We start from the raw sequence: 20,851 nt of genomic DNA on the forward strand, positions 1-20,851 counted from the left end.
AAGCTTGCTCTGTTTTTGCCTGTTTGCTCTCAATGCAAATTCACTCCTTCACTGGCATTAGAGCCTACTTCTCTGGGATTCCAGCATATACTGAAGACCATCAGAGACACTCAGCCTTGTGGACTATAACAACTGTTGGATTATTGGACTTTCTATTGATAGACAAACATTGTTGAACTAGCTGGCCCATAGTCTATAATCCAGTCTGACACATCTTCTTTATATATATATATATATATATATATATATATATATATATATATATATATATATATATATATATATGTGTGTGTGTGTGTGTGTGTGTGTATGTGTGTGTGTTCATATGTATGTTCCTCTAGAGGATTCTGAGAGCCTCAAATGACTCCATAAAAAGACACGACAGTAGATGTGAAAGCAGGCTAGCTGCTGAACTGCCTCATGTATGGAGAATCTAAAGGCATAATAATAACCTGCATTGTACAAAGATTGAATAATATGACCACAGTCCGTAGTTCCAAGAATAATGAACTTTTCCTCCTTTACTGGGATTGTAAAAATGGCAAATGTATCTGAACTCAAACCTTACTTCTAATCCCAATTTTCTTTTGTAAAACTTTACCTTTTTCATATAAGCTAGTAATCCGTCTACAAAAGTTGACTTGATCTTGTGAACCTACAGCATAAAGACAAGAATAGTTACCTTCTTAAACTTGTTTAAGTACTCAAAGACACCAACTGCAGAGCAGCAGTTTACATAGGGCTGGACATGTAGTGCAGAATCCACCTTGGACAACCTTAAGTAGTGCCAGGATGGAATAACACGGGTCCACAAAGAAAGATGCAAGTCTGTTATTCTGCAATATTTCTAAGCTACAGAGAAGTTGCAAAGCTCAAATGTTCATCTCAGTGTCCTCAGCAGTGGACCCTTTCTAGTTCTTTCCCAACTCTTACATGACTCCAGGATGATGGCTGGTTTGGAACCAGTGTATTTCTGCAGGACAGGGACTCAGTAAATAATTACATTGTTGTTTGGTTTGTAAATGTGATTAATGGGTAACAGAAATCATGAAATAAAGGGCATGTATGTGAACAGAGAAAACATTAATAACTAAAAGAGGAAAGGGGGCATGCCAGTAACCCCCCAGTAAACATCACTATCTTGAAGCCTGGAAACCAGGGGGAATGATAGGACTTTGTGAGAATTACTAAAAGTCTTATTCTCACTTGAAGGGACAGGGGAACATGCCATCAGTCTCCTTCCACATATGACTCCTTGGGCTCCCAGTGCTGGACAAAGCAGACTCAGACTTGAGTAAGATGACATCAGGATATGATGAAGCAAGGCTGACATGAAATTGGTTGAGGAAATTTTATCTCTTTAGAACACTGTTAACAAGCGTCAGCAAATATGGTTGTGAATAGAGACAGGGTTGGATAGTTTTCCTTCATCACAAACAATTTACACCCAACACACACAGGGTCAACTTACTTGTCTATATTCCAAAATTATCTTGGGTAATGGGTGAAGGTCTTGTAGAGAATTTAACTAAAAAATGAAAATATTTATTACCAATATAATGTCTTCATTTCAACAATTCAAATGTTTACTTTCAACTGGAGAGTGTTATAGTAATAAATGATGTAATTTAATATATTTTCCAAAATGAAGACTCATAGCAAACTCAGATTATCAAGTGTCTTAATCCCAACCCTTTACAAAGTAATTCTGCTATCTACCCAGGAGCTAAATTATTTCACATGACCTGAGAAATAAGAGTCTTCTTCAGAACTTAAATTAGCAAAAAATCCTACAAAAATGAGTAAGACAGAGGCCTCCATACATAAAGCCCATACTATAGTAGCATCCAAAATTTGACTCAAATCTGGATGAAACTTCATGGAGGTGACATAAGCTTTGAATCCTAAAGCTCTAGCATTGAACTCACAGTACTGATCCTAATAAGCTGATAGGAAGTACTGGCTGTGTGGGAACCTAGTCTGTTTGGATGCTCACCTTCCTAGACCTGGATGGAGGGGGAAGGACCTTGGACTTCCCACAGGGCAGGGAACCCTGACTGCTCTTTGGACTGGAGAGGGAGGGGGAGGGGGAATGGGAGAAGAGGGAGAGAAATGGGAGGAGGTGAGGAGGTGAAAATTTGTAATAATAATAATAATAAATACCATTAAAAATAAAACAAAATAGCGTGAAAAAAACCAAAAAAAAACCAAAAAAAAAAAAAAAACAAAAAGAGGAAAAAGTAGCCTATAGTGGTAGACAGAGCTCAGGGTCTGAAAAGGAGCAGGACCTACTAGGAAACTGAGATATTTATTTCTTGCCACAACAGCAGTTATATGGTACTATCACAAGCTTTCTGTCTTAGTAGGTAGAACATACCTACAAACATACCATACAATACCAACAAAGCCACACCTCCCAATAGTGCAACTCCCTTTAGGGCCATTTTATTTCAAACCACCACATTCTACTTCCTGGACCCAAATGCCTGTAGCCATATCATAATGCAAAAACGCATTCAGTCCAACTTCAAAAGTCCTCATAGTCTATTACAGTCTTGAACTTATTTAAAAGTCTAAAGTTCAAAGTCTCTTCTAAGATTCACACAATCTCTTTAACTATAATCCCCTGTAAAATCAAAAAGCAGATCACATACTTCCAATATATAATGGCCCTGGATATATATATATATATATATATATATATATATATATATAACCATTCCAAATATAGGAAAGCGAGCACAGTGAGGAAATACTGAACCAAAGCAAGATCAAAAACTAGCTGGGCAAACTCCAAACTTTTTATCTCATGTCTGATGTCAAAGCATTCTTTAGAACTCCAACTCTTTTCAGTGTGGTATTGACTGCAACACATTTCTTTCTTTTTTTTTAAATATTTATTTATTTATTATGTACCCAATATTCTGTCTGTGTCTATGTCTGCAGGCCAGAAGAGGGCACCAGACCCCATTACGGATGGTTGTGAGCCACCATGTGGTTGCTGGGAATTGAACTCAGGACCTTTGGAAGAGTAGGCAATGCTCTTAACCTCTGAGTCATCTCTTCAGCCCCTGCAACACATTTCTTGCTCTTGGGCTGGTTCCACTCTCTGTTAGAAGCTTTCTTCAACAAGTATCCTATGACTCTCTAACACCTTGGGATCTTCAAGAATATCAAGGCATCAAGGCTTGAACTTCACAGCTTCATGAAACTGCCTCTTTAGGCCCTATTCAGGGACACCCCTGTCAATGCCTGGCCTCAACTATTTTCCTTAGGTGCAGAGAAAAATTCCATAACCTGTTTCTTCTATCCTTAACTCCAAAGTCAGAAGAACCACGTGGCCAAAGTTGCCAAATTCTGCTGCTTCTGGGGCTAGAAGATGGCCCCCTCATTCAATTACATCTTTACAAGCTTTATGCTTTTGATTTTTACCTTTACTTCCTAACTAAGTTTGACTGTCCTGGAACTTGCTACACTGTAGACCAGGGTGGCCTCAAACCCAAAAATCTTCAGTTACATCTTCACCATCAGCTTTCTATTTTCCATAGTTTTCTTTACTTCCTAAACTTGGCTGTCCTTGAACTTGCTCTGTAGAAATGGCTGGCCTCAAACTCAGAGACCCACCTGCCTCTGCCTTCTGAGTGTTTGGATTAATGGCAAGCACCACCACATTTGACTCTAAGCTTTTCTTCAATTGCTTTTCACAGATTGGAAATTTAGCTGGGAGAGATATTTCCCTGAAGTCACCACTTCCTTTACTTATTTTCTTAATCCATTTATCTCCTTGAAAACAAAACTTAGCTCTATTACACTTCCTGGTGCTCTTTTTCTCTTCAAAATTTTTATTTTGTACCAGTTTGCATTCCCACCACCAATGAATGAGTGTTCCCCTTACTCCACATCATCTCCGCATAAGCTATCATTAGTGTTTTTGATCTTAGGCATTCTGACAGGTGTAAGATGGAATCTCAGAGTTGTTTTGATTTGCATTTCCCTGACAGCTAAGAATGTTGAACATTTCCTTAAGTATCTTTTGGCCATTTGAAATTCTTCTGTTGAGAATTCTCTGTTTAGTTCAGAACCCCATTTTAAAATTGGGTTATTTAGAATTTTAATGTCTAATTTCTTGACTTCTTTATATATTTTGGAGATCAGTCCTCTGTCTGATGTGGGGTTGGTGAAGATCTTTTCCCATTCAGTAGGCTGCCTTTTTGTCTTATTGACTGTGTCCTTTGCTTTTCAGGAGCTTCTCAGTTTCAGGGGGTTCCATTTATTTATTGTTGCTCTCAGTGTCTGTGCTACTGGGGTTATATTTAGGAAGTGGTCTCCTGTGCCCATGCATTGAAGGCTACTTCCCACTTTCTATTCTATCAGGTTCAGTGTGGTTGGATTCATATTGAGGTCTTTAATCCATTTGGACTTGAATTTTGTGCATAGTGATAGATATGGATCTATTTTCATTCTTCTACATGTTGACATTCAGTTATGCCAGCACCATTTGTTGAAGATGCTTTCTTTTTTCCATTGTATAATCTTAGCTTCTTCATCAAAAATCAGGTGTTCCTTAAGTCTACACACACACACACACACAACACACACACACAGTGTGTGTGTATAGTGGGTTATTTAGTTTTATATTTATACTTATATTGAACTTTTGTATACAAAATGTTTTCCACACAGTTTCAAATTTCTCTTAGCTGGGTGCTGGTGTCACACGCCTTTAATTCCAGCATTCAGGGATGCAGAGGCAGGCAGATCTCTGTGAGTTCGAGGCCAGCCTGGGCTACAAGAGCTAGTTCTAGGACAGGCTCCAAAGCTACAGAGAAACCCTGTCTCGGAAAAGAGAGAGAGAGAGAGAGAGAGAGAGAGAGAGAGAGAGAGAGAGGCCTTTCTATTCCTGTTTTTTTCTTTTCTTTTCTTTTCTTTTCTATTCCTGTTTTAATTTGATCTTACAGTTTTTTTAAGCCTGTGACATATTAATGCCTGTGATTTCCTTTTTAGTTCCTAACTTAATTCCCTGTTTCTTGAATTCCATGGCTCCCCTCTGCTTTGGGCTCCAATTCGTTTCAGAAGGCAGACATCCTCGGCTATGTGTTGGGAGAGAAACATATGTAGAAATAAACTTTAGTCTCCTTACATAGCCCTGACTGGCCTAGAATTGCAGCCCCTCTCAATTCTCAGTGCTGATGGACAAACATGCTTCCCCATTCCAAGCATCCATATTGTCTCAATAACCAATTCCTTCTGCTAAATTCCAAAAGGAAGAATGTACTTGGGCCTGACTCAAAAGCAGAATCATCTTTTGTGGTCAAAGTTCTAACCACTAACAAGACTGTTGAAATGATGGTGAATCAAAAGAGGACACTAGAGTTTCCCAGAATCTCAAAAAAATAAATTAATTAATTAATTAAAAAATAAATAAATAAATAAATAAAAAATCAGGTGTTCTTAGGTGTGTGGATTAATAGCTGAGTCTTCAATTCGATTCCATTGGTCAACATCTCTGTTTTTATGCCAATACCAAGCTGTTTTCATTACTGTAGTTCTGTAATAGAGCCTGATGTCAGGGATGGTGATGCCTCCAGAAGTTATTTTATTGTACATGATTGTTTTGGCTATCCTGGGTTTTTTATTTTTCCGTATGAAGTTTATTATTGTTCTTTCAAGGTCTGTGAAGAATTGTGCTGGGATTTTGATGGGGATTGCATTGAATCTACAGATTGCTTTTGATAGGATTGCCATTTTTACTATGTTGATCCTTCCTATCCAAGAGCATGGGAAGTCTTTCCATTTTCTGGTATCTTCTTCAATTTCTTTCTTCAAAAACTTAAAGTTTTTGTCAAAAAGGTCTTTCACTTCTTTGGTTATTGTTACCCCAAAATATTTTATGTTATTTGTGGCTATTGTGAAAGGTGATTGTTTCTCTGATTTTCCTCTCAGCTTCTTTATCATTTGCATCTAGGAGTGCTACTGCATTTTTTGAATTGATCTTATATCCTGCCACATCACTGAAGGTATTTATCAGCTATAGGAGTTCTCTGGTAGAGTTTGGGGTCACTTATATACACTATCATATCATTTGCAAATAACAAAAAATTTACTTCTTTCTTTCCAATTTGAATCCCCTTGATCTCCTTTTGTCGTCTTATTGCTATTGCTAAAACTTAAAGAACTATGTTGAAGATATATGGAGAGAGTGGACAGCTTGTCTTGTTCCTGATTTTAGTGGAATTGCTTTGAGTTTCTCTCCATTTAATCTGATGTTAGCTGTCAGCTTGCTGTATATTGCTTTTATTATATTTAGATATGTTCCTTGTATCCCTGATCTCTCCAATACCTTTATCATGAAGGGGTGCTGGATTTCGAAAATTTTTTTTTTAGCATCTAATGAAGTGATCATATGGGTTTTTTCTTTCAGTTTATTTGTATAATGGATTACATTGATAGATTTTTTTAAAGATTTATTATATATACAACATTCCTTCCATGTATGCTCACATGCCAGAAGAGGGCACCAGATCTCATCACAGATGGCTGTGAGCCACCATGTGGTTGCTGGGAATTGAACTCGGGACCTTTGGAAGAGCAGGCAGTGCTCTTAACCTCTGAGCCATCTCTCCAGCCCCTACATTGATAGATTTTTGTGTGTTGAACTAGCCCTGCATCTCTGGGATGAAGCCGACTTAATCATGATGGATGAATTTTTGATGTGTTCTTGGATTCAGTTTGCCAGCATTTTATTGAGAATTTTTACGTCCATGTTCATGAGTGAGATTGGTCTGTAATTCTCTTTCTTGGTTGAGTCTTTGTGTAGTTTTGGTATCAGGGTAACTATATCCTCATAAAAAGAGTTTAGCAATGTCCCTTCTGTTTCTATTATGTGGAACACTTTGAGGAGTATAGGTATTAGCTCTTCTTGGAAGTTCTGGTAGAATTCTGCACTAAAACCATCCAGCCCTAGGCTTTTTTGTTTGTTTGCTTTTTTTTTTTTTTTGTACAACTACTTTGGAAATCAGTATGGCGGTTTCTCAGAAAATTGGGACTCAACCTACTTAAGGATCCAGAATTCCAGCAATACCACTCTTGGGCATATACTCAAAAGATGCTCAATCATACTACAAAAGCATTTGTTCAACTATGTTCATAGCAGCATTATTTGTAATAGCCAGAACCTAGAAACAACCTAGATGCCCCTCAACTGAGGAATGGATAAAGAAAATGTGGCACATTTACACATTAGAGTACTACTCATTGGTAAAAAGTCAAAAAACAAAACAAAAAAAACCCCAATGACTTCTTGAATTTTGCATGCAAATGGATGGAATTAGAAAACACTATCCTGAGTGAGATAAACCAGACCCAAAAAGATGAATATGGCATGTACTCACTCATAAGTAGATACTAGCTATAGACAAAGGACATTGAGCCTATAGTTTGTGATCATAGAGAAGCTAAATAATAAGGTGAACCCAAAGAAAAACATATATAGGCCCACCTGAAAATTAGAAACAGACAAGATCGCCTGACAAAACTGGGAGCATGGGGGCGCAGGGAGAAGGAAGGGTAGAAAGGAAAGAGGAGGGGAGGAGAGGGTTGTGGAGAACTTGAGGGAATGGGATAGTCGAGATGGAGGAAGGACAGTGATGAGAGCAAGAAAAGAGATATTTTGATTGAGGGAGCCATTATAGGGTTAGCAGAAACCTGGCTCTAGAGAAATTCTCAGGAATCCACAAGGATGACCCTGCCTAAGATCCTAAGCAATAGAGGAGAGGGGGCCCAATCTTGACTTGCCTGTAGGCAGACTGATAAATATCTTAAATATCACCATATAACCTTCGTCCAACAACAGATGGAAACAGAGGCAGAGACCCACATCAGAACACTGGACTGAGCTCCCAAGGTCCAGTTGAAGAGTGGAAGGAGTGAGAATATGAGCAAAGAGGTCAAAACCATGAAGGGTTCATCTACTGAAACAGTTTATCTGAGCTAATGGGAGCTTACCAACTCCAGCGGGACTGGGAAGGAACAAGCATAGGACCAAACTAGTCCCTCTAAATGTGGATGACAGTTGCATGGCTTGGGCAGACTGAGGGGCCACCGGTAGTGGCACCAGGATTTATTTCTACTGCATGTACTGGCCTTTGGGATCCTATTCTCTTTGGATGTATACCTAGCTCAGTCTAGATATAGTAGGGGGGCCTTGGACCTTTCCCAAAGCAATGTGCTTTACCCTCTCTTAGGATTAGATGAAGATGGGATGGGAGGGTGTGTGGAGGGAATGGGAGGAAGAGAGGGAGTAGGAATTTGGATTGGTATTTTTTTAAAAAAGAAATCTAATAAATAAAAAAAAAATTGTAATTTACCCTGCTCAGCTTGCTCCTTTTCATTATAAATCTTCACTAGAGTTACCACTAATAAACACAAGATAGAGACCATAGTCAGAGGCGGTGGAAACCGGCACGCAGACGCAGCGGATGCGGGATACTCCAAGCATGAAACAGTGAAGCCCACACTGAGAGCAGATTGCCCCACTACAATTAAATCAATTAGGTTTTTTGGGGCCCGGCCTGCAGAGTGGTAGGCCTTTTAGTGGCGAGGTCCACTGGCGAACGGGGAGCCTGGTCCTGTCCCTGAAGACCCTCCTGAGTGGGGAGAGTGTTCTTAGCCCGCGGCAGGACACAGGAGCGGGGGCATTCCCCGACGCCCTTGACCCCCCAGTTAGTCTGTGAGGGCTGGTACCCTCTGCTGGGGCTGCTCCTCCTCTACTGCAACCTCTCTCTCCCTGACCCATTCCAGCTTGCACCCAGGGGCCTCCTTCACTCCCCCTCCCTTCCGCAGGGCCACAGGATCACCCAGTTTAGCCTGTTTGGGCGCTGGGTCAGGAGCTCGGGGAAGAGGACAGCAGGAGTTTCTCTGTTTTGGTGACTGGCCTGCAGAGGGGTAGGCCTTTTGTTGGCGAGGTCCCTGGCGAACGGGGAGCCTGGCCCTGGTCCTGAAGACCCTTCTGAGTGGTGAGAGGGATCTTGGCCGGCGGCGGGAGCCAGGAAACAGATCAAGGGCATTTTGTAAGCGTGGCCCCTGGCCAGCAGGGAAACCTGATCCTGTTTTAAAAGACCCATTAGATAGCATTGATAGGAGGAGATGGGCAGACGACAAGGCAAGAATTTACCCAACAATCTGAAAAACAACATGAAAACACCAGAACCCAATGATCTTACTACACAAGAACTTGAACACCCTAACACAGAAGAAGAGGAAAAAATTGACTTTATGAAAGCAATAGAGTCCCTTAAACAATATGTAAAAAACTCCCTCATAGAAATGGATGAGAAGTATAACAAAAAGTTTGAAGAAATGAGTAAATACGTAAATGATACCCTGGGAAACCAAGAAAAAACGATCACACAGGTAATGGAAACAGTTCAAGAATTGAAAACTGAAATGGAAGCAAGGAAGAAAACACAAACTGAGGACCAGCTGGATATGGAAAATCTAGGTCACCAAGCAGAGACTACAGAAACAAGCATAATCAATAGAATACAAGAGATAGAAGAAAGAATCTCAGATTCTGAAGACACCATAGAGAAAATAAACACACTGATCAAAGAAAACAGCAAAACCAACAAATTCTCATCACAAAACATTCAGGAAATATGGGACACAATAAAAAGACCAAACCTAAGAACAATAGGGATAGAAGAAGAAGAGTCACAGCTCAAAGGCCCAGAAAATATTTTTAACAAAATTGTGGAAGAAAACTTTCCCAACATAAAGAAAGATATTCCTTTGAGTATTCAAGAAGCATACAGAACACCAAACAGACTGGATCAAAGAAAAACATCCCCTCGCCATATAATAATCAAAGCACAAAATATACAGATTAAAGAAAGAATATTAAGAGCTGCAAAGGAAAAAGGGCAAGTAACTTATAAAGGTAAACCGATCAGACTTACACCTGACTTCTCTATGGAAACCATGAAAGCCAGAAGGTCCTGGATAGAGGTACTGCAGAAACTAAGAGACTATGGATGCAAACCCAAACTACTATACCCAGCCAAGCTATCGTTCACTATCAATGGAGAAAACAAGACATTCCAGGATAAGAACAAATTTAAACAATACGTAGCCACAAATCCAGCCCTACAGAAAGTAATAGAAGGAAAATCACAGCCCAAGGAATCCAACATTGCCAACACTGCCTACAATAACTCAGGCATCCAGCGATCCTTCAACAGCACAACTCAAAGAAGGGAGACACACAAACTCTACTAACAAAAGCAACAAGAATAACCGGAGTAAACAACCACTGGTCATTAATATCACTTAATATTAATGGTCTCAAATCACCTATAAAAAGGCACAGGCTAAGAGATTGGATATGAAAACAGGATCCAACATTCTGCTGTTTGCAAGAAACACATCTCAACCACAAAGACAGGCATCTACTCAGAATAAAGGGTTGGGAAAAGGTTTTTCAAGCAAATGGTCCTAAGAAAAAAGCAGGAGTGGCCATACTAATTTCTAACAAAACTGACTTCAAAGTAAAATCAATCAGAAGATATCGAGATGGACACTTTATACTCATAACAGGAACAATTCATCAGGATGAAGCCTCAATCCTGAATATCGAAGCCCCTAATATAAAAGCACCCACTTATGTAAAAGAAATATTACTAAAACTCAAGGCAGACTTCGAACCACACATACTAGTAGTAGGAGACTTCAGCACCTCTCTCTCACCAATGGACAGGTCAATCAGACAGAAACCTAGTAGAGAATTAAGAGAATTGTTGGAGTTAATGAAGCAAATGGACTTAACAGACATCTATAGAACACTCCACCCAATAGGAAAGAATACACCTTCTTCTCTGCAGCTCATGGAATCTTTTCGAAAATTGACCACATACTCGGAAACAAAGGAAACCTCCACAGATATAAAAAAAATATCAGTGTCCACCTGTGTCTTATCAGATCACCTCAGATTAAAGTTAGAAGGCAACAACAATGCTACCCCCAGAAAGCCTACAAACTCACGGAAACTGAACAGTCAACTACTGAACCACACCTGGGTCAAGGAAGAAATTAAGAAAGAAATTAAAGTCTTCCTTGAATTTAATGAAAATAAAGAGACAACATACTCAAACCTATGGGACACAATGAAAGCAGTGCTAAGAGGAAAGTTCATAGCACTAAGTGCCCACTTAAAGAAAACGGAGAAAGCACACATTGGGGACTTAACAGCACACCTGAGAGCTCTAGAAAAAAAAGAAGCAGACGCGCCCAGGAGGAGTAGAAGACTGGAAATAATCAAACTGAGGGTGGAAATCAACAAAATAGAAACTCAGAAAACAGTCCAAAGAATCAATGAAACAAAAAGTTGGTTCTTGGAGAAAATCAACAAGATTGACAAACCCCTATCCAAATTAATTAAACGACAGAGAGAGAACACGCAAATAAATAAGATCAGAAATGAAAAGGGGGACATAACCACAGACACAGAGGAAATTCAGAGAATCATTAGATCTTACTACAAAAGCCTGTATGCCACAAAACTGGAAAGTGCAAAAGAAATGGACATTTTTTTTTAGATAAGTACCATATACCAAAGCTAAACCAAGACCAGGTGAATGAATGATCTAAATAGACCTGTTAGTCGTGAAGAATTAGAGACTGTTATCAAAAATCTCCCTTCCAAAAAAGGCCCAGGACCAGATGGTTTCAATGCAGAATTGTACCAGAACTTCCAAGAAGAGCTAATACCTATACTCCTTAATGTATTTCACAATATAGAAATAGAAGAGTCATTGCCAAATTCCTTTTATGAAGCTACAATTACCCTGATACCAAAACCACACAAAGACCCAACCAAAAAAGAGAATTACAGGCCTATATCACTCATGAACATCGACGCAAAAATTCTCAATAAAATACTGGCAAGCTGAATCCAAAAACACATTAGAAAAATTATCCATTATGATCATGTAGGCTTCATCCCAGAGATGCAGGGCTGGTTCAACATACGCAAATCTATCAATGTAATCCACCATATAAATAAACTGAAAGAAAAAAACCATATGATCATTTCATTAGATGCTGAAAAAGCATTCGACAAAATTCAACACCCCTTTATGATAAAGGTCTTGGAGAGATTAGGGATACAAGGGTCATACCTAAATATAATAAAAGCTATTTACAGCAAGCCGACAGGTAACATTAAATTAAACGGAGAAAAACTCAAAGCTATCCCACTAAAATCAGGAACACGACACGGATGTCCACTCTCTCCATACCTCTTCAATATTGTGCTTGAAGTTCTAGCAATAGCAATAAGACAACATAAGGGGATCAAGGGGATTCGTATTGGAAAGGAAGGAGTTAAGCTTTCGTTATTTGCAGATGATATGATAGTATACTTAAGCGATCCCAAAAACTCTACCAAAGAACTCCTACAGCTGATAAACACCTTTGGTAATGTGGCAGGATACAAGATCAACTCCAAAAAATCAGTTGCCTTCCTATACACTAAGGATAAGGAAGCAGAGAGGGAAATCAGAGAAGCATCACCTTTCACGATAGCCACAAATAGCATAAAATATCTTGGGGTAACTCTGACCAAGGAAGTGAAAGATCTATTTGACAAGAACTTTAAGTCTTTGAAGAAAGAAATTGAAGAGGATACCAGAAAATGGAAGGATCTCCCTTGTTCTTGGATTGGGAGGATCAACATAGTAAAAATGGCAATTCTACCAAAAGCAATCTATAGATTCAATGCAATCCCCATCAATATCCCATCAAAATTCTTCACAGATCTGGAGAAGACAATAATCAACTTTATATGGAAAAACAAAAAATCCAGGATAGACAAAACAATCTTATACAATAAAGGACTGTCTGGAGGCATTACCATCCCTAACTTCAAACTCTATTACAGAGCTACAGTATTGAAAACAGCTTGGTACTGGCATAAAAACAGAGAAGTCGACCAATGGAATCAAATAGAAGACCCTGACTTTACCCCACAAACCTATGAACACCTGATTTTCAATAAAGGAGCTAAAAGTATACAATGGAAAAAAGAGAGCATTTTCAACAAATTGTGCTGGCAAGACTGGATGTCAATCTGTAGAAGAATGAAAATAGATCCATATCTATCACCATGCACAAAAATCAAGTCCAAATGGATTAAAGACCTCAATATCGGTCCGAACACACTGAACCTGATTTAAGAGAAAGTGGGAAGTACTCTACAACACATAGGCACAGGAGACCACTTCCTACGTATAACCCCAGCAGCACAGTCATTAAGGGCATCATTGAATAAATGGGACCTCCTGAGACTGAGAAGCTTCTGTAAAGCAAAGGACACTGTCACTAAGACAAAAAGGCAACCCACTGACTGGGAGAAGATCTTCACCAACCCCGCAACTGACAAAGGTCTGATCTCCAAAATATATAAAGAACTCAATAAACTAGAGCGTAAAAGGCTAATCAACCCAATTATATAATGGGGCACTGAGCTGAACAGAAAATTCTCAACAGAAGAAGTTCAAATGGCCAAAAGACACTTAAGATCATGCTCAACTTCCTTAGTGATCAGGGAAATGCAAATCAAGACAACTTTAAGATACCATCTTACACCTGTCAGAATGGCTAAAATAAAAAACACCAATGAGCCTTTGCTGGAGAGGTTGTGGAGAAAGGGGTACACTCATCCATTGCTGGTGGGAATGCAAACTTGTGCAACCACTTTGGAAAGCAATATGGAGGTTTCTCAGGAAATTCGGGATCAACCTACCCCTGGACCCAGCAATACCACTCTTGGGAATATACCCAAGAGATGCCCTATCATACAACAAAAGTATATGCTCAACTATGTTCATAGCAGCATTGTTTGTAATAGCCAGAACCTGGAAACAACCTAGATACCCTTCAATGGAAGAATGGATGAAGAAAGTATGGAGTATATACATATTAGAGTACTACTCAGCAGTAAAAAACAATGACTTCTTGAATTTTGCATACAAATGGACGGAAATAGAAAACACTATCCTGAGTGAGGTAAGTCAAACCCAAAACGAGGAACATGAGATGTACTCACTCATATTTGGTTTCTAGCCATAAATAAAGGACATTGAGCCTATAATTCGTGATCCTAGAGAAGCTAAATAAAAAGGTGAAGCCAAAGAAAAACATATAAGCATCCTTCTGAATATTAACCTTCATCATGTGATGAAAGGAGACAGAGACAGAGACCCACATTGGAGCACCGGACTGAAATCTCAAGGTCCAGATCAGGAGCAGAAGGAGAGAGAGCACGAGCAAGGAACTCAGGACCGCGAGGGGTGCACCCACACACTGTGACGATGGGGATGTTCTATCGGGAACTCACCAAGGCCAGCTGGCCCGGGTATGAAAAAGCATGGGACAAAACCGGACTCGCAGAGCATAGCGGACAATGAGGACTACTGAGAACTCAAGAACAATGGCAATGGGTTTTTGATCCTACTGCACGTACTGGCTTTGTGGGAGCCTAGGCAGTTTGGATGCTCACCTTACTAGACCTGGATGGAGGTGGGTGGTCCTTGGTCTTCGCACAGGGCAGGGAATCCTGATTGCTCTTTGGGCTGATGAGGGAGGGGGACTTGATCGGGGGAGGGGGAGGGAAAAGGGAGGCGGTGGCGGGGAGGAGGCAGAAATCTGAAAGAAAGAAAGAAAGAAAGAAAGAAAGAAAGAAAGAAAGGAAGGAAGGAAGGAAGGAAGGAAGGAAGGAAGGAAGGAAGGAAGGTTTGCCCTGCGTCCATCATCAGTATTGGGACATGTGACCTGCAACTGGCTCTTCTATTTTTCTCTGTATCATGTCAATAAAAAGGAAACTCATTAAAGGGGGAAACACTACTACAAGTGTTCCTGCTGAACCACAAAAAAAAAAAAGAAAGAAAAAAAAAGATAGAGACCATACTAGGCTGTTTTGAGATTTCTACTACCAATGGAATTAACTCAAAACTCTTCACTTTAGCCTCAGACAGACACTTTGGACAAGGGCAAAGGCACCCATTTTCTTCACCAAAATATCACGAGAATAATCTCTGGGCAACATACTCAAATTCTTCTCTGAAATCTCTTGAGTCAGTTGACCTAACTCTCAGCACCTGTCTTCCGCGCTCCTACTGTATTGCTAATTAAGCAGTGCTTAAAAGCTTCCACTGCTTTCCTAACCCAAACTCCATATTTCTTCAAACAAAAACATGACCCAATCTACCACAGAAATACCCTAGAACCCAGTACCAACTTTAGTTAGGGTTTCTATTGCTGTGAAGAGATACCATGACCTCGACAACTATTTACTTTTTTTTTTCAAGACAAGGTTTCTCTGTGTAACAGCTCCGGCTGTCTTGGAACTTAGTCTGTAGACCAGGTTGGGTTTGAACTCACAGAGATCCACATGCCTCTGCCTCCTGAGTGCTGGGATTAAAGGCGAGCATCACCACTATCCAGTAATGCTTATAAAGGAAAACTTTTAGTTGGGCACGTTTGTTTACAGTTCAAAGATTCAGTCCATTATCATTATGACAAGGAGCATGCTGGCATGCACACAATCATGGTGCTAGCTGCATCTTGATCAGAAGGCAACAGAAATTGGACTATGTCACTGGGTGTGACTTGAGCATATATGAACCTTCAAAGCCCACCTCCTTCAATAAGAACATACCTACAAACATTCCATTCCATATCAACAAAGTCACACCTTCTAATAATGCCACTCCCTTCAGGGCCCATTTTCTTTCTTTCTTTTCTCTCTCTGTGTGTGTGTGTGTGTGTGTGTGTGTGTCTTTCCTTTTGTTTTTTTAGACAGGATTTCTCTATCTAACAGCCCTGGCTGTCCTGGACTCACTTTTGTAGATCAGGCTGGCCTTGAACTCACAGAGATTCGCCTGCCTCTGCCTCCCAAGTGCTGGGATTAAAGGCGTGCACCACCACCGCCCAGAGCCATTTTCTTTCAAACTACCACAATTTCCAACATCTAAGTAGAGCAAACACATAGGAAGTGACTTTTTCAGTTGGCAAACTGCTAGAGCTTTAGGGCACACTGCCTATCTCTCTTTTATAGAGGTAAGACCTAAGATGGAATATTGCTGCAGGAGGACCTTCCCGCTCCTTCATCCAATAGCCACTGAAGTACGAGCCCACTGTGCTGCCGGAGCGCCTTCCGCTGCTCCTTCCGCTGCTCCTTCAGCCAATAGCTGCTGAAATACCAGCCCACTGGGGCGTGGTCTATTTATCTTTAAAAAAGAGCGGCAAGCCTCGGCTAGCTCTCTTGGTTCTGGTGCTTGGTTCAGGCTCCTGCTCCAGCGACTAGGCTCCTTTCCTGACAGTTGGTTTTTGTGAATTTTACCCCCCCAAAATAAATACCCCTTTAAATCCTAACTGGTGTGGGATTGTTTCGTGCATTAGAGTATCCTTGACAAGACAGGACTCAATTCTCAGGAATACCTGCTACCTTAATGCCTGATGAACAGGGATTTGAAGCAGCCTCATTGGACACTAATATTAGGCTATTTTCATTCTGAAAACAAATTGAGGACTTTGACTACATTCTATGGAATAAGAAAGTAAACAGCTAAGATAAATTTAGATAATGGCAAGTTGTATGTAGAAAGTAAAATTAATAACACCAACACAGAAAGTGCCTATGGGCCTTACTACAGTCAGAGTATTCTTTTGTGTGTGGGGGGGGAGGGGTTCAAGAAAGGGTTTCTCTGTGTAGCCTTGGCTGTCCTGGAACTTGCTTTGTAGACCAGGCTGGTCTTGAACTCACAGAGATCAGCCTGCCTCTGCCTCCGAAGTACTGGGATTAAAGGCATGAGCCACTACACCCAGCTATGAGGATATTCATAAAATGATATTTAAACTGACAATTATAAACTACCAGGCAAAAATCTGCTGTCAGTCTAGGGTCTATCAAAAAAATCTGTAGTAAAAACCAAGGGCAGTTGGTGTTCGGATAGGAGTGCCACAGCCAAAGGCTAGACCCAGACCTATGACCTGGAGACATAGTCTAGGGCTTTGTGTGATGCTGAAAGTGATGGGATGACATGGCAAGTGTTTTCAGGGCAGCACCATGATGTTTCTATGGCTTTAACATGTACAAGTAGCAGTGGGACTCTGGGGAGGAGGTCTTGAGTGACCTAAGCGACAGAGGACAAGGTGATAAAGTAAGGATGGGAAGAAGGAGGCAGATCCACAACACAGAGATTGCTGAGAGTGAGGCGGGAAGAAGGTCAAGGATGATTTTTTTCTAGTTCCATCCATTTGCCTGCAAATTTCATGAGGTCATCGTTTTTTAAAACTGAGTAATATTCCATTGTGTAAATGTACCACATTTTCCTTATTAAAATCTTAGTGCTCGTATTAAAAGCTCAGAGAATCTCAACTAAATCATTTAATAATGTACTTCAAGATACATTAGATAAGGAAAAGTCAAGTCCAAAAGCAATAGATGAAGAAAAAATAAATGAAAAGGGAACTAAAAGAACAACGTGAAATATCATCAAGATAATTAAAAAATAAATAATAACAAATACTTACCAAACTAATCAAAAGAAATGCAAAGAAGACCCAAATGAATAAAATTAAATATGAAAAGGGGTGATATCTATAAGCTCCAGAAGAGCTTTAGGGAATAATTTGAAAACTTACATCCCCAAACACTGGAAACTTTTTTTTTTTTTTTTTTTTTTTTTTTTGGTTTTTCGAGACAGCATTTCTCTGTGGTTTTGGAGCCTGTCCTGGAACTAGCTCTTGTAGACCAGGCTGGTCTCGAACTCACAGAGATCCGCCTGCCTCTGCCTCCTAAGTGCTGGGATTAAAGGCATGCGCCACCACCGCCCGGCTGGAAACTCTTAAAATAGAGGATAAATTCCTAAATACATGCAACCTACTCAAACAAACCGAAAAGGATATAAACAAACAGCTCCATAACAAGCAATAAGATTGAAAGAGTAATATAGAATCTCCAACCCAAGACGGAAGTGTGACTATGGAGATGGCTTAATAGGTAAGAGTGCTTCCTGTACAAGCATGAGGAAGCAAATTCCCAGCACCCACATAAAAAGCCAGACACAGCTGTGTGTGCCTGGAATCCCAGCATTGGGGGCAGAGACAGGTGGATCCTGGGAACTCTCTGGCCAGCCAACCAAACAGAAATGGTGAGCTTTCTGGTTCAGTGAGAAACCCTGTCTAAAGTACTAACTTTCAGAATTATAGAGGAAGACACTTTGCATGTGCCCATGCATGTGCACACATGGCACACACACTTGCACATTGGCATGTATGCACCATGTAATACATACTGCACATACAAAGAAAAAAAATGAAAAGCCCAAGATACATTGAGTTCACTGGAGAATTTTGCCAAACCTTTAAAGAAGAGCTAATGCGTCTCAATCTGTTCTAGTAATTAGAAAAGGAACAAATACTACAAAATTCATTTTGTGAAGCTAGTATTTCCTTGATACTGAAACCAGATTAAGAGCATAGCAAAAAACAACAAAAAACTACAATCAGATCCCCTGATGAATATAGTCACAAAAGCTCTATAAAATAATTGCAAACTGCCAGGCGGTGGTGGCGCACGCCTTTAATCCCAGCACTCGGGAGGCAGAGGCAGGCGGATCTCTGGGAGTTCGAGGCCAGCCTGGTCTACAAGAGCTAGTTCCGGGACGGGCATCAAAGCTACAGAGAAACCCTGTCTCAAAAAAACAAACAAACAAAAAAATAATTGCAAACCAAGTTTAACAACACATTGAAATATCATGTACCATGACCAAGTTAGCTTCATTCTTGGGATACAAAGATCATACAATTTAACAAATAAAAATCACATGGCTATGTCAATGGATACAGAAAGTATCTTTGACAAGGCTCAAGATTTCTTCATGATAAAAGCTCTCAAGAAACTAGAAACAGAAGAAACATACCTCAATAAAATAAAGGCCGTATATAAAAACCTATAGCTACATTATATTAAAATCAGAACAAGACAAGAGTGTCTATTATCACAACACTTCATCAGTATAGGGCCTAGTCTTACTTAGATTATTAAGACAAAAAGAAAAAAGAATAAAAAGGAAAAGGAGACCAACAAAACAGAAAAAGTAAATTATCCCTTTGCCATGTGACTGCTTGTCTGCCATTTGGCTGCTTGCTGACCTCCATGCCTAACTCAAAAAGCCATGATTTTCTCTCTTCCTCTTCTTTGGCCCCCTTCTTCCGCCAGCTTCTGAGATTTCTGGCTTATCTGCTCTGTTTTCTTCTAAACACTAGCAAAATTGTTCTTGAACTAAAGACAACAACAAAACAAAAAGCAAAACTGGGCCAAGCAGTTACCTGAATGGCTGAAAGTGCTTGTTACATAAGCCTAACAACCTGAGTTAGAGCCCCCAGAAGCTATGTAAAGAGTCAGATTCAGAAACTAGAGTGATGGATGCCTCTGTGGCTAAGAGTGACTGCTGCTCTCACAAGGGACTTAAGTTTAGTTTCTAGCACCCACACTGAGTGGTTCACAATTGCCTGAAACTTCAGTTCCATTAGATCCAACTTTTTCTCCAGTCTTCCATAGGCACCTACAGTCATCTGTACAGACACAGAAATATGTACACACACACAAACACACATACACACTCTCTCACACATACACTCTCTCACATGCATAAATACACAACAACACTCTTTTTTTTCACAACAACACTCTTAAAAAGAGCAAAATTGCATCAAATTATCCTTTGCCAGAAATATAGCCAATCAGATGTTCCTGGAGGGCAGCTACCTGCCCATCTCTTAGTGCACAGCCAGGAACATAACCTTGAATGGGATCACCTTATCTACAGGGTCTGCTGCCAGCACAGAAGAAAGCTTGTACCTTGTGTAGATACATGAGCATGTTAGAAAGATAAGCTGGACTCTTACCATGGCCTCTGATGTGGACAGCTGTTTCTGTAGCCCAGTTCTGGGAAGATGCTGCCTCTGACTCAACAGGTGCAGCTTCAGCTTGCCAAAGAGGATCTTCAACAAAAGCAATACACATGTGTGAGAAAGATTCAGATTTGAGAAAATGAACATAACCATCACATTTAGAGCCACTGGCCTGAAGACATACACTGAAAAGAGGCTTAGCTCCTTTAGAAGGACTTTTACTTACTGTATCACAAAATATTCATACTTGTGAGAACATAAATAACATCACTTTTAGACAATATTATAAACTCAGAATAAACCATCTTTTAATTCGTGAGTAAGACAATGTTTTGAAAGGACAAAACTTAATATTACCAGCCAGGTATGGTTGTCCTTGGCATTAATCTCAGTACTTTGGAAGACGGGGCAAGAGGACTGACATGGGTTGGAGTTAGCATACAGCCTAGATTACTGAGTAAGTGTGGGCTACAGAATGAGACCCTGTCTCAAAACAAACAAATAAAATTGAGTCTTACCTCACGAAGCTGAGTATTACTCATTATAAGAAACTGTTCTCCTGCAACAAAATGGGCTTCTTGCTCCAGTTCCTTGAGGCGAGCCTGAAAAATTGAAATATTATCATTCATAGATTTTATAATTTAAAATAATTTAATCTGCTCATCAAGAAACTCTCAACTAAAGCCCTTAATTGAACAAAAAGTCCTTTACAACTTATCAAAATGATAAAGCATACATATTGACTTGTGGTGGAATTTTCAGGCTTTCCCTAAACATAGCTGAAACTAAAATAAGCAAAATCAGGGAGGGAAAGAATGTGTTTTTCAGCAATATTAGAACTAGAAAAGGGATCCAGTTCCATAAAAAAGAGACAGAC

The 20,851-nt window shown here is 40.0% G+C and overlaps 1 protein-coding gene across 2 annotated transcripts in view; it reads right to left on the minus strand.

Annotated features, from left to right (window-relative positions):
* Poln (DNA polymerase nu) overlaps positions 1 to 20,851 on the minus strand; it is a 146,415-nt gene that overhangs the window by 80,460 nt on the left and 45,104 nt on the right. The window contains exons 10-13 of one of the 2 annotated variants that reach the window (XM_057772396.1): positions 20,493 to 20,576; positions 19,969 to 20,064; positions 1,472 to 1,528; positions 602 to 655 (exon numbers count right to left, since the gene is read on the minus strand). In XM_057772396.1, coding sequence (XP_057628379.1) covers positions 602 to 655; positions 1,472 to 1,528; positions 19,969 to 20,064; positions 20,493 to 20,576 — 291 coding nt within the window. The remainder of the gene's footprint in view (positions 1 to 601; positions 656 to 1,471; positions 1,529 to 19,968; positions 20,065 to 20,492; positions 20,577 to 20,851) is intronic. The other variant, XM_057772397.1, reaches the window with a different exon arrangement.

Source organism: Chionomys nivalis, chromosome 6 (genome assembly GCF_950005125.1).
Source record: "Chionomys nivalis chromosome 6, mChiNiv1.1, whole genome shotgun sequence".
Taxonomy (NCBI): domain Eukaryota; kingdom Metazoa; phylum Chordata; class Mammalia; order Rodentia; family Cricetidae; genus Chionomys; species Chionomys nivalis.